The sequence below is a fragment of the Physella acuta genome, unplaced genomic scaffold (genome assembly GCF_028476545.2).
Source record: "Physella acuta isolate Inbredline_101_S28 unplaced genomic scaffold, ASM2847654v3 ptg000118l, whole genome shotgun sequence".
Lineage (NCBI taxonomy): Eukaryota > Metazoa > Mollusca > Gastropoda > Physidae > Physella > Physella acuta.
In genome coordinates, this window is record NW_026731638.1 from 559,065 (window position 1) to 575,000 (window position 15,936).

Here is a 15,936-nt window from a genome sequence, read left to right on the forward strand (position 1 = left end):
ATCACTCACCGAAATAATATGTTAGAACACACTTCGGCCCATGTGTCAGAGACGTAGAGGCCCGCTCTCAGGAGACCCCCCCCCCCCGATTACACTGCCGCATTGAAGCGGCGTACGACCCCTTGCTCCTTAAAATAGCATCCTGTTAACAATGATGCAGATTGCGTCATTCACTAAAGTGACACAAATGAACAGGATTTGTTATTTAACACGTGAAAAAAAAAATTGACGCGTTTTAAACATCATTGTGACTGATACAATATGTTAGCGTTAGTAATGGTCTAATCTTAGATGCTCGATTTTATATACCGTATATTGAGAAAAATCGGACCCTCCCGTGGCGCCGCCCTTGTGAAATTAAAAATAATTTTTTTACAGAACCCTTCCACAGAGTGGTATAATGAACTCCCTAAAGTCTCATGGCTATCGGATGAACGATGCCAAATTAAAATCGACTTTTATTTTTATATACCGTATATAGAAAAAAAAAACTCGCGCCCTGTCGTGGCACCACCCCTGCGAATTTGAATTTTTTTTTTCCGCAGAAACCTCCCCAGGAATATTCTCAACATGAGAGGTGTAGTAATGCATAAATGACAAACACACACACACAGACATACATTGCTTTATATATATATATATATATATATATATATATATATATATATATATATATATATATATATATATATATATATGTATATGTGTGTGTGTGTGTGTGTTTGTGTGTGTATGTGTGTGTGTTTGTGTATGTGTGTAGTGTATAGCGTTCCTTGCATAAATAAAAGATACCAAAAGCAATCAGTGTGTGTTTAAAATTAAGTCATTACATAAAAACGTACCCATGAAGCTTATAAGCCAAAGTAGGAAAACTTTGCACTTCATTTGGATAGTCTAGCAAGGTCTTCTTACATCAGGCAAACATCTGAAAGAAATAAAGATATTGGTGATGTTTTAATACATTAACAGTAACATATTTTTTCGTGGAACCCATTTTGTGAGACAACGAAATTAGGATTTTGACTGACAAAATCACCTGTAATAGTTTATTAAATTTTTACATAAGTGTTATAAAACATGACCACTAGATACATATATAAATAATAGTTGGTCTAATCTGCTAGTTCTCTGTAATTGTGTATAGAATTTAATATAATGTTTTTTTAAAGCTACTAGAAATAGAAAAAAAATACAATATAAACTAAAAATGTCACTATTAATTTTAAAAATATAAATGTTAAAAATATAAAATACATACATTTTTTTAAAGTTTTGAATATACATTACAATAAAAAGTTATGTTATACCTTACCATTGAATAAAATATTCGTTATATAAATAACATCCCACAAATCCACATATCTAAGTAGGCCTATCCCGTGAGAATTAAATAATTGTCTAACAAAAAATGATAACTTAAAAACTGTAACTGCACATCCGGATAGATCAGGCTTAAGGTAGCTTGTCTAAGTTCTAAACGTTAAATCATAAGACTTCAATTGCTCTATTTATAGAATCAAAGCGTATATCTTTCAAAGTTCAAACAGCCGTTAATCCTATTGAAATACCCGAGTTGGAAACTAGCTTGTTCGGTTAATACATGTGCTTGTATAATGCACCCGGTTATATTTAGATGTGTAATCGGTGTGTTTGTGTGTAAGGGCCCATCGTGTATGTGTGTGTGTAAGTATCAACAATAAAAATGTGTGGGTCCACACAGTGGCGTAGCGAGGTCGGGTGTCACCCAGTGCGGCACTTAATGGTGTCACCCCCCCCCCCCCTAGAGGCGTAGCGACCCTTCCCGGGGACAAACTTTCAAATTTTCGATTTGCACCCCCCCCCCGTCAAGTTTTCGATTTGCACCCCACCCCTCAAACTTTCGATTTGCACCCCCCACCTCAAGTTTTCGATTTGCACCCCCCCCCCTCAAACTTTCGATTTGCACCCCCTCAAGTTTATATATTTTGCTATTTTTTGCCTTGGTGTCATCCCCCCTAAATGGTGTCACCCGGTGCGGTCCGCCCCCCGCCCCCCCCCCCTCGCTACGCCCCTGGGTCCACAATACAACTTGTTTTCTTACCGTATGGATCAGGTGGCAACCAGCTGAGTTATTCTAAAGGGGAATCACCGCCTAGCTCTTGTTCCTGGTCCACCAGTTTGTGTTACCTGTAGTCTATTGCGTCAGCTTGTTAAACAAACCAGTCCAACGTTTGCACAAGTCGAGGGTTCTTTCAAAGTGAATTAATAGCACAAAACACACATACACACAAACACACACACACACACACACATATATATATATATATATATATATATATATATATATATATATATATATATATACATAAAAATATATTTATATATATACATATATATGTATATATATATATATATATATATATATATATATATGTATATGTATATATATATATATATATATATATATATATATATATATATATATATATATATATATATTTATTTATTTATTTATTTATTAATTTATTTATTTATGGGTTCTGTGTAACTGCAGTTCTAAAAAAACAACTTCTGCTTAAAAAAGGTAACTAAAAACTAAGTTGCTGTACTTAAAATGACGTTTATTGACAAAGCAAAGACATTCAGTTTTAGCTATTGATAATAAAAATAAAAAAAAAACTATATATTTTTTTCTTTCTGGGCACTTGTTTTTTTTAATCAATACAATATTATTCAAAACATCGACAAAGATGTTATTACATTATAAAAAGTATTGACAGTAAAAATTAATCTTTTCAATTGTTATGGTGGTTATTATTTTCTTTTGACATTTCTTCTGAAACTTTATATTATTTTGTACTTTATTGTCATGAAGTCTTTATTTTAAAAATACAATGTGTTAACTAAATACTAGCATAGAATAAATAATAAAACATCTATAAAACATTTATAATAGTTATCTTTAAAATGCACTGAAAAATAAAAGAAAAACTAATTTGCTTTCTTTATTAAAAGTATTAAAGAAAGCATTATAGGCAGAAAAATGTTAGTGTTCGAGTTGTTAATCTTTTTCTCTAGTAATTGATTGGAACAGTTATAAACATTTTATTATTTTTTAAATAATCAATGATACTGCTAATTTCTTATTTTAAAGTGAAACGTTTCAACATGTTATAGGCCACATAGTTTGTTGAATCTGATTTCAGTCTGCTTTTCGTTTTTTTTTTAAATATTTGTTTCCATATCCTTTGTTATTCCTCGAGCATACTATTATTACATTTTGTGTAATTTTTTTTTTGCATCAACACTAAATTAGTTTAAAATTAAAAAAAAAATAGACATGATTGGAAAAGACAATAAAACAGTTGCGAAATCTGAACATTTTGTGATCTATTTTACACGTTCATGAAAGAAAAGCAAACGACAAATAGTTTATATTGTTGCGTTGTTATAACTATACTTGTTGCTATTAATGACACGATATTGTTTATGTATGTTAATAGTATGCTATGAGTTTAGGGTGCTTTATTATCTAATTTTAGAAACCATTTCTGTTGCCACATGAAATGTTCAAATATATGTACAGTTATCAACAACGTCTGTTTTAATTTATATAGTTTATTACATTAGAGAGGTACAGTTTGATACTCTTTTATACATGCTGTGTTTATATGTAGTAAACATGAATCTATCAATGACTGACAATGAGAAAGATAAATAAAACTACTCAGTAATAAACAATTACTTCTCTCGTTAATTCAGTCAGCAAATTATAAATCAATTAACCTAATATAGAATCGGACAATTTAAAATGTAAGGAAGAATAACAGTTTCCTAGTATTATAATCATATCATAAATATTATTTCTCCATGAATTGATTTCGTCAATTCGTTTTCTGAAATTTTTATTTTTTCAACTCACTTTCCGGGCTGAATTTCACAGTAACTTTTTCAAAACTCTATTCGTTATGAGTGACAATCAAAACGAATAAGCATTAGAAGATTTTTTGGAGATATGGTTGTAATATACGTTTGTTTAACTATCTGTTGCGTGTTTTATTGTGGGGGAGCGTCTGTTGATGACGCTGCGTGGTATGGAGGGGGGTTGGTGGGAAAGAGACTTGTATAGGACGGTGGATCCAGGCTTGTTGGGTTCAGTTCCATTATCTGATCTGTCTGGTACACGACTGAAATTTGCTCAATAGTAAAAACTGAGTTCGTTCGCTGTGGATTGAAACTTCGCTGTGACCTTATGTAGCGTGTTGTGTCGTTTTCTTGTGACGTGTTAAATAGAGGGTTGTTGTGTCGTGCCGTCGTATGACGAGGAGAGGAATCTATTGGTGTCGTTGTATGTCGTTGGTTTTCGTTTTCCGATGGCGCTGCGTTGTCTATAGGGAAACGAAATTGTATACTTCGTGAGTTGGACCGTTCGTTTAGATGACTTTGGTTTATGTCACTTGCATTACTTTCTTATTGCGAGTTTGAATTTTGCGAAACAGTTGACACAGTATTGTTTTCACTGAGGTCTGCAGTCTCTGTGGTCCTATTTACTGCACGGTTTCTGCGTTTTTGCCTTGAATAAAGAATGAAGCACGTCAGTGAAAAACACGTCAACAATATCAATACGCCGCCGCCAAAAAGACTGAGTGGAGTAATCGGACCTGAAATATCGGTCTCAAAACTGTTGCCATTTTCTGGTTTCGGTGTCGTGGGCTGTATCGTGGGTTGTATTGTGGTCGCTATGAAAAACAAATGATGCGTTATTTTATTATTTCAAAAATTATTCTTAATAAATCATTTTCTGAAGTACTTTTTCTGTTACAAAAACTTGCCAACTGACTCTATTAAAGCTAGCAAAAAAAAAGGATCATTAAGTATATTATCAACATATTTTTTTTAAATATTTTTTTTCATGATTGCCGCCGTTGCCCCACAGGAAACATTTTTTCGAAAGAGTTCCCGATGCTTGCAACATTTTTTATCTAAAGTACCCTAAATTAAAAACACATGAGTCATGTTTTACAATAAAGGCTTATTACATAAGAATTGACTTTTCTTTCGTTTTTTCTTTACAAACAACCAGAAAAAAAACATACCTATGAATTTAAATTCACAACAACTGATCACATCATCCTGATTATTTAAACACGTAAGGTTTAAGATATCAGGGTTTAAATGCTTTACTTTTAAACCGGACATGAAGTAATAGCGGTTCCACGGGTTATCATTCCACCACACACAGTAAGCTTCAAAGTTGTTCTCTAAATAAAAGAATAATTTAACATTATATATATATATATATATATATATATATATATATATATATATATATATATATATATATATATATATATATGTATGTGTATGTATGTATGTATGTATGTATGTATGTATGTATGTATGTATGTATGTATGTATGTATGTATGTATGTATGTATGTATGTATGTATGTATGTATGTATGTATGTATGTATGTATGTATGTATGTATGTATGTATGTATGTATGTATGTATGTATGTATGTATGTATGTATGTATGTATGTATGTATGTATGTATGTATGTATGTATGTATGTATGTATGTATGTATGTATGTATGTATGTATGTATGTATGTATGTATGTATGTATGTATGTATGTATGTATGTATGTATGTATGTATGTATGTATGTATGTATGTATGTATGTATGTATGTATGTATGTATGTATGTATGTATGTATACAATGTATATATATATATATATATATATATATATATATATATATATATATACATTGTATACATACATACATACATATATAGATATATATAGGGACCTATATATATATATATATATATATATATATACATATATACATAGATTTATTTATTTTTTGTTGCAGTTTGTATGAAATTTTTTGATCTACTAAATCAATTAGTTTTTAACGCCGACTTTCAATAAGATGATTATCCATCTTTGTCTACATTGTTATTTTAAGGTATGATGCAAATCATTATTCATACATCAAAACATTGAACTCACACTTAAGAACGTATCGATGCTCATTAAAATTTTGCCGAATTGAAATTTAAAAAAAAAAAACCCTCAAATGTACTGTTTTGTTGGCTGTGAGTGGAAAAAAATATTAGCCATCTAAACAGAAAACGTGTTCGGAATGCTAAATCTGTACAGAGATAATAATTGGGGTGAATGTTGTTATGGAGTGCATGATTATGTTGTTAAAATATTTTGCAATATGAGCTTAAACTAAATATGCTATGAAAAGGGTGTGCGGACCTTTGACCACAGGTGCTTTGACCATAGGCTTTTGAAAATTTTAAAGTAGAAAAAGTTTCACTTCCGGTTATCGGAAATCGCTCAAAAGTTCTTACGGATCTGCGATTTTGTTACCTAGCTGTAACGGTACTCAAGTTATCGTGTTTACAGACTACACACACACAGACAGACACACATACACACACACAGACACACGGGCAAGATTGCAAAACTATATTTTCCGACTCAGTGAGGTGTAAAACGTCGAGATTTGCAAAAATCTCTATTTTTTGTTTTTTGCACGATTACAAGACTTTCTCTATAGGCTACTTCGTATATACGAGAAAGTAAAAAACAACAGAAATACCATTGAACGACCGTATTTTTTTAATGTTATCATTTAAGTCTCTTAATCAGTCTGTTTAATTAATATAGTGTTGTGTTGACAAATGATGCATATAATTTTGTTTTTCTAATCGGTATTGGTAGCCCCTGTTATTCTAAATGTGTCAGATTTTTAGCTATTTAGTCATTTCTTTGCTCAGTCACTTATATCGTTTAACATTGCGTTTTGACCACTAACTATTTTATAAAATATTTTATTTTCTTAAACAAGTAGGCCTTAACATTAACTCACGTGTAATGGGTACCGACAAATAATGTCTAGTTAATGGCTATAGTTACATATAGTTGTATATGTAATTACCAATGCAAAATGATGTTGCAATTTTCTATTTAAAAACACAATACTGATTTTTTTAAATAATTAGACAAACAAACATAAAACATATCATTACACAAACAAATCAAAATTACCTGGATTATAATATACATAGTTTTGCAATGTATCATCGCACATGAATATTTTTATTTTTGTTCCATCAGCTGTTGTCAAACTCCATCGAACATTGAAATCAGAAAACGTTATTTCTGTCTTACATTCAAATGGGTCTCCAGCTTTTACAGTGTAACTCAGTGCATCACAAACATTTTCTATTTAGAATATATTGAGAGAAAAAAGCATGAGGTTGAATTGGATTTTTTCAAACATTTACATCAAAGCTACAGCTTACGTGTTATCACTATACATACATGCATATATATATATATATATATAAATATATATATATATATATATATATATATATATATATATATATATATATATATACATATATATATATACATACATATATATATATATATATATATATATATATATATATATATATATATATATATATATATATATACTTTTAAAAAAGAATATCTAGGTAAATGTGTGTTAAAATTAAGTAATTAAGTCATGGCATAAAAAGGAGTAGGCCTACCCAGGCAACTGACAAGACAAAGTAAAACAAACTTAAGATCCATACGTCTTGAGGCTAGACACCACAGATCAGGTTAAAATCTGGAGGAGGTAAAGAATTGAATTCTGTATGTTAAAACATTTTAGACATTCAAACGTGAACATGAAATTTTAGATTGATACGTCATAAAATCATCTCTATTTGTTTCATGGAACCTTTACTTAATAGAAAACTACAATGTTTTAATCAGATAATCTTAAGTAGACCAAGCCTACTATTATCTAGTATTTGTTCATTAAATTACAAATTATTGTTGTGTTGTATATGTTAATCAGAAAAAAACAATCATTTTAAACAAAAATATAAAACATACAGATCAGTCGTAAATAACTTAAAATATGCGTAATAAAATTTCTTATCGCATCTACATTTTATTTGTGTTGTATATTTATATATACATAAAAAACCACTTCAATGAAGACAATGGTTTCCGGCCTATTTTGATCTCAATTCTAAACATCTGTATTTGTCATACAATTATTTTTACGTCAGTATCGGTGCTTTCTTTATTTAGTTCATTGACGTTTCTCTGTGCCTGGTTTAATCATTTTGTATCCCTGGAGCTTTCTGTAGTAGAATATGTCTGGCTTTCGTCTCGATTTTGTTTTACTGTTTTTTATTTAATATATGGGTCGATGATTTCTCACATGAAATTAAGCTAAAGAAAAACAAAATGCGCAGAGTTTCTTCTTGGGCATCTCTTCCGCCCCCCCCCCCCGAAGAAAATCTACCGCCCTTCCCGAACGAAATTAAATTTATATAGAAAATATATACTTTTAACAGTGTCCGACACCCCGAAGAAAGTCTACCGCCCCCCCCCCCCCCGAAAATTTCAAGTGCCCCCCCCCCCCCACGGAGAAAAAAGTCTGGAAGAGACACTAAAAACGCAAAGTCAAAAACAAAGTATTTGCTGGAAAACAAAACTACAGTCCTTACTATCTACTTCTTCAATTAATAAAATTAACTTAGTCGTTCGTTCTATAAACTATTATAAAGTATGATTTCAACTAAAGAATCAATTCTATTGTTAATTTTATAGCTGCTTCGTCCCAGGTATCTGTTCATGTTTTAGTAAGAATATAATAAAAAAAATGTAATTTAATCATGATTAAAATCTTACTTTGATAGTAGTTTACTTGGCATCCAGTAATGAAATAGCAACGGGCATTCCATGGAATTGTTTCAATAATTGTTATTAAATTTCATGTGATACTCGGTGAAAAAGTATTATCTAATTCATTTTCACAAGTACATGGGTCTCCTTCTTTTCCATAATATATTCCAGCCGGACAATTAAGTACTGAAAAATTAAAGTTTCAACTAAATAACCATATATATATATATATATATATATATATATATATATATATATATATATATACATATTATAACATTTCAACAACTGCTAAGTCAAAACAAAAAAAGTGTGACTGCGATTTTATACACATCTAAATACAAATTTAAATTAGGAGTCCACTTGAGCATAAAGTTTCTGTCCTTGATAAAGAATCTGTGTTTATTGTATAACTTTGAAGTATAAGAATTATTATTATAACATTTACAGCTAAATAGCCAGATATAAAAAATCTGTTCTTCTTTTCTGTTACTTTGTTTAAGATGGTGAATGATTGAAAGATTAAAATCATTACAAGTATTTCCAGTAACAAAGAAATAATTAAAATAAAAAAAATGAAATTATTGCAACGTTGGATTTAAAAAATTTAATCAATTAATGTTTTTTTCAAACAAAATGTAAACGGGACATTTGTTTAGTGAATTTGACACAAGTGTACACAATTTTACAAACTGACAAAATTAACGAGATTACAAAACACAAACTCATTAGACTTACCTTTAATATAATAGGAGCAGAAGAAATTGTTATGCCTCTAATTATACAGCCTTATTGTAAAAAAATACCTCTAATCCCTTTAATTTATTAAAAAAAAGGGTTTTTAATAATTAATTATGTAACTCATATAACAAGACAATTTCGCTAAACATGCTCAGTTTTGAAAACTGGCGCTTGTAAAAGTATTTAACATTAAATACAATTTATTAATCTATGTCAGCTTGTTATGTTTTGATTGGGATGTCTACTTTTAGTTTTTTTTTATATGAAAGCAAACAAAACTAAAAATCAACTATTATTACCGTATTTAATTTTCAACTGTGTCTTTTACCTGCTAGACTAAGGAGCACGCATGAAATTAATTATTACATACTTCACTAAATTAATTTTTAAAATACATTTAAGACAAATCAATTTTAAGCATTGTTTGAGGCACCGATTTTAGCATGAATATGAATAAATCCTACATTAAATCTGAATGTAATAAATTATTTTTTGATCCAGCATATAAATGACTTACGTATACGTTGCTTTGCTGTATAAAACTGCCTTGATGGTGACCACGTTTTAAAACATCAATACCGTTTACGTCAGAAGATTTAAGTACACCTGTGACACATGGCTGGCAGTCACGGGTCAGTGAAACTACCGGGGTCATATGTAATGAGGTAATCAATAATCCTTACAACGTGTAAGCTAGTCTAATAACATAACAGGGAAATTAATAATATATTGTTATGTGTTTGTAGTTTCTTAAAATGTAATATCTTGGTTATACTGGATATTATGTATGGTTATGTTTTTAATTATTTTTGCATTTGAATTATTCAAACACCTCTACGTGTATAACAAAGATTAAGTAAGTAATCAGTAAATGGGACGGTGTGGTCTAGGGATAGAGAGCTAGACTGCTAATCCGAAAGTCTTGAGTTCTAATCCGGGTTAAAATCATTAGAACATCCAAGAGTCCGCCCATCTCTACTAAGGCACGTTGGGGTCAAAGAAAGAGGTGAACTCTACTTCACGTGCACCGTAGACCGTCAGGTTTTAAAGGTAAATTAAAAACGTTGCAGTAAATCACTGGTTTGAGCCATATCGTTTTAAAGCAAATTATATTCCGAAAACAAGTTTGGCGAAACAAAAAAATAATACATGTTCAATGTATACATGTATACATCACAGACTTTGCCAACAGAAAAAAATAATTATAAACCAACGTTTTTTTTTTATAAATCCCACTCTATTAACATTATTCAAACAACAAAAGTCAAACACAGTAGGATGTTTTATCATAAAAAATTAGACTAATTATAGAAATATGCGGTCTTGCAAATTATTATTAAAAAGAAAATAACATTAGAAGGCTTTTTGGAATATAAACGTAGATAATTCAAGATTCTATTTATAAAGGCCTAAACATTTATTAATAGCTTAATAGTTAAATTGTGTGGTGAAAATAATAAGAACAGAATAGCTGAAAGAGGCATGTTGCGATGTATCCGTTTAGAAGGTCATGAAATATTATTTTTTTAGTTCTGTTTGGAAATATATATTCAGCTTCAGATAGTTTTATATATATATATATATATATATATATATATATATATATATATATATATATATATATATAAACGCTCTAATATAAAAGTATCAAAAAGACTATTGGATCAAATGTTGAATTAGAAAAACGGAAGTAATTTTACTTTTTCATAGAAATGTCTAATTTCTAAAGACAACAAACTATGAACAACAAAGTAAGCGAAGCAATGTCTTTGGAAGAAAATAAGTTTATTTGTGGCGAGAAACTAAGACTACGATTTAATTCTTTGTCGTTTCTACGTCTTATAAGTAAGAAGGGGTTGTTTTACAAAATCTTTTTTGTAGAGAAGATTCTAAATATAATGTTGCGGATTAATAATGGGGATGTTAAAATGAGGGGTTTTAACATTTAAAGCTGGACTGCTGTGTAGTGTGTGGGTATCTGGCTAAATAAAAAAATTATATATATATATATATATTGTTATCTGGCTAAATAAAATATTAATTTAATATATATATATATATATATATATATATATATATATATATATATATATATGATATGTCAACTACATAAAAGTTTATGAAAAATAATATACATAAAAAATCAATTGTAACAATAAGCTTTTAAATGCACTGTCCGCTTGACAATCAATTAAAGTAAATTTGCTTTTCAGTTTTTCTTCTATAAAATCACAAAATAAATCATTTAATATGGCAAATTTAATTTTTAAATTTGTAAATAATTATTTTTTTTCCTTAGTAAAGGTGTAAATGGTATTCCTGTTTTTCTTTTTCTTTATTATAAATAATATTACAAGTATAATTCTTTTAAAGTATACGTTGTCAATATGTTTTGCGCAAAAAATTAACAAAGCAATATTTGTGATTGTCAAAAGACATGTAATATGGTTGCACATTCTGACATACCCTTCTCTTTTTTACTTTCTCTTATAGACGAAGTATATAGAAAGTCTTGTAATCGTGCAAAAAAAATCGAGATTTTTGCAAATCTCGACGTTTTAGGGCTCCCGGAGTCGGAAAAACATTGTTTTGCAGTCTTGTCCGTATGTCTGTGTGTCTGTGTGTCTGTGTGTGTGTGTGTGTGTGTAAACACGATAACTTGAGTACCGTTACAAGTAGATTGATGAAATTTCATCTATTAGTATTAAATTAAAATCGTAGATCTGTAAAAAGTCTATAACTCGAATACTATTTCAGATAAATAAATGAAATTTCACAAGTCAGTAAAATATCTAATTCTCCGTCTTCTGTCAAATTTTGAGTAATTTCCGTTGACCGGAAGTAGTAATTTTCGCTATTTCCGATTTCTCAAAAAGCATGTGAATTTATAAAGTACTAATAATATTCCGCACTATTATGCACATTTTATTAGGCGTTCACTTAAGTATTTAAAATGGATTAAAAAACATGTCTTCATCCCCAGTTGCCATCCCCAATTGTTTTATATAAGAATATTCGAGAAAGTTTAGGGGAGATCACTCCCGGTTTATTTACATTTTAATGTACGGAAAGCTAAGTACACACATTATTAATGGTGCGTTGTTATGACAATATCTCTAACTGTATTCGGTATGGCTTTGTATATTTATATTAATAGTATAATATTAGTTTACGTTGCTGTAATAGCTATTTTTAGAAACCATTTTAGTTGGTACAAAAAATGCTCAAAAGTATGTAGAAATAACACATTCTGAGGTATACGACATTGTTTATTACATAATACATGTCTAATTTTTTAATATAGTAAGCATGTTATGTTTATGCGTATCAAACATTGATCTATTAAACAATAATGAGAAGTGACACACACACAAAATCGGACAATGATACAGAGAAATACAATTTACCAAAAATAAAACTACATCTCTTCTTATTTCAGTGACCAAGTAATTCATCTGTAAAAATAAGGTATATAACTATTAACCTAACATAGAATCGAAAACTTAAAAAAAAAGCACCAGATCAATGTACTTAAGTTGTCAAGACGAAAAACAACAACACGTGTTTCAGTATTTTCACAGCATGTGGTTCAAACACATGTGCTTGTGCGTTAGTTAATAAACAGAAATAACATGAATCCATCATTGGAAGATTGTACAGCCGGTTTTGATATAAAATAGTAGAAAATATGTTTGAGTACACGGGAATAGTTCCGTCATGCATTCGTCTATAGTGACTTTATGGTGGTTGTAGTGTTACTACTAAACACTGCATTCATCCCAGCTTATAAAGCCCACATTATCTCACTACAGTCAGTGAGTGATCTCCAAGTCATTTTCTTAAAGTCTTTGTTTTGGCTAAATACACAGGGTTGATTTTCACTATAAGACTTGTTTTTTTTTTTTCAAAATTATGGGGTTATTATTTACGATACTTGGATGAAAGTGTTTGAAGGTATAGGTAATTATTTCTTATATACAGATGTAGTTGAATGATATGGTGGTGCGATTGAATGTTAGGTGTTGTATTGTGGGGGAGCGTCTGATGACGCTGCGTGGGATGGTGGGGGGTTGGTGGGAAAGAGGCTTGTGTAGGGCGGTGGATCAAAGATCGGTGTGTTTAGTTCATGTGTGGCATGCGTCTGGTTCAAGGGTGACGATTGAGCAATAGAAAAAACGGAGGTAGTTCTCTGTAAAATTGTGTGACTTGGGTTTAAATTTCGCTGTGACATTAACTGGTTTGGAATGACTTTTCGCGTCGATGCTATTTGGTTTTGAGTGTAGTGTTCATATGATGTATGACATAGAGGGATAGCTTGTAAGGACGTTGATGTCGGTGTGTGGCGTAGAGTGTCGTCTTGGCGTGGCGTTGTATGAGCTAGGTTTACGTTTCGGGTTGATGTTGCCCGATGTACAGGAAATTGAAATGTTAAGCTGCTTGAGTTAAAATTTTGGTTCATATGACTTTGGTTAATGCTGCTTACAACACAATTATCTTGCGAGTTAGAATTTTGCATAACAGTAAACATCGTATTACTTTCACTAACGCCTATTGCCTCTGTAGTTCTATTTGCTGATCGGTTCCTGCATTTTTTTCTTGAACAACAGCAACAGCATATTATCATTCCCAGTAAAAAAGTAAAGTTTCCCTTTCAAACCTGACGGTCTATGGGGCAAGTGAAGTAGAGTTCACTTGTTTCTGTGACCTCGGCATATGAAGAGATAGTGTGGTCAGCACTATGCCCAGCCGCCTTTACTTTCCCTAACATGAGTTAGGTACCCATCAGAGTTGGGTGGACTCAGGGACGGTCTACTGACTTGAACCCGGATTCGAACTCGAGACTAACGGGTTAGCAGTCCAGCTCTCTACCGCTAGACCACTCCGTCCCATATCATTCCCAGTACGATGGTGATAAAAATAAGAGGTCCAATCAGTGGTCCCAGAATTCGCATGTTGTTCTTGAAAATATTCTCTTCTTTTGGTTTAGGTAGTGTTGGCGCTAAAGGAAAAAATTAATATCTTTCTGTAATACATAATTATTTTTCTTAAAACACGAAATTTATAATTATTAAATTAAAACAAAAATCAACTGCGTTTGTTAAATTTAATGTGTTGGGGCATATGCAGTTTCTTTCCGGTATCTCTTAGGGTGTGGCTATGCCCCCCCCCTCCCCATCCTTCCTCCATACAGTGCACAGTTCCCTTTGGCGATATAGGTAACAGTATATACTTTAAATTTAAAATATATTGTATTACTTTAGCTAGTGTCTTCCGAGCCCCTTCAAGTATTTAAATAAGCCTCCCCCTAATATTTTAAGTGTCCCCCTCCCCGTCAAATCGTTTGAAATAAATATTAATTTTATAGATTTACACTCATTTCTACTTGGCAAGAAATCTCTCGATGACAAAGGATATTGTATTACGTGTTCGCAGTGTGAATGAATAATTAAAAGCCTTAACTTATAGTATGTTCCTCCAACTAGGTCGCTTATAAAATCACAAACTTTTATTTCCAATTAATTACAATATTTTACTTTTTACAAAAAAATATTTTTGCTTTTATCGGATACTGTTTTATGAGTATATAGGCACAGATTAAGGGAGTTAAAGTTTCGTTTAATTTGTTTTATTAATTACTTGGCTGTACGACCTACATTGCATACATACAATTAGACCTACATTTTTAAAGAATAGATTAGATTCATTGGAAAAATCAAGACTATTAGCTGTCATCTAGGGGTCGGCGTGGTTGGCTCGTTTAAGCTCATGGTTGCAAAACCGAAAAGTTTCGAGTTCGAACTTTCGAGAAGATGAGGCTCGACAGCTGGTACAAGAATGGTACAAGGAAATGTAAACCTAACGTAAGCTAGTGTTTAGTTATTGTCCCTAAAAGGCTCAAAAATGTTTCGGTATATAAATATTAGGTGACTTCTAGTTGTATTTGTATGTCATGGATAATTATTGATCCACAGTACATAATGTAAAACGATATTGCAATTTAGCTATAAAAACACAAAAATTGATCTTTTTGATTTTCAGAACGTCTAATAAGTAATATTGTATTATAAACAGATCAACTTTACCTGGATTATAAGATACGTCTATGTAGTTTTTCAACTGAGAATCATAGGTGAATATTTTTATTGCTGTTCCATTAGATGCTGTTAGAGTCCAAATAACATCGTATTTAGAAAACATTATTTCAGTTTTACATTCAAATTTGTCTCCAGCCTTCACGGTGTAATTTATCGCTTCACAAATTCGGGTAACTATAAAAATATGGTGAGGAAAAGATAAAGACTTTAATCTGGATTTTTCGCAATAAGTCTCAAAACTTGTTATCTCATTATATATATATATATATATATATATATATATATATATATATATATATATATATATATATATATATATATATATATATATATATGTGTGTGTGTGTGTGTATGTATATGTGTGTGTGTGTAGCATTCG

The 15,936-nt window shown here is 30.8% G+C and overlaps 1 protein-coding gene across 1 annotated transcript in view; it reads right to left on the reverse strand.

Annotated features, from left to right (window-relative positions):
• Positions 1–14,333: 14,333 nt before the first annotated feature.
• Positions 14,334–15,936, reverse strand: part of LOC131934822 (uncharacterized) — a 1,787-nt gene continuing 184 nt past the window's right edge. The window contains exons 2-3 of the mRNA XM_059290949.1: positions 15,546–15,731; positions 14,334–14,461 (exon numbers count right to left, since the gene is read on the reverse strand). Of these exons, the coding sequence (XP_059146932.1) occupies positions 14,334–14,461; positions 15,546–15,731 (314 nt within the window). The remainder of the gene's footprint in view (positions 14,462–15,545; positions 15,732–15,936) is intronic.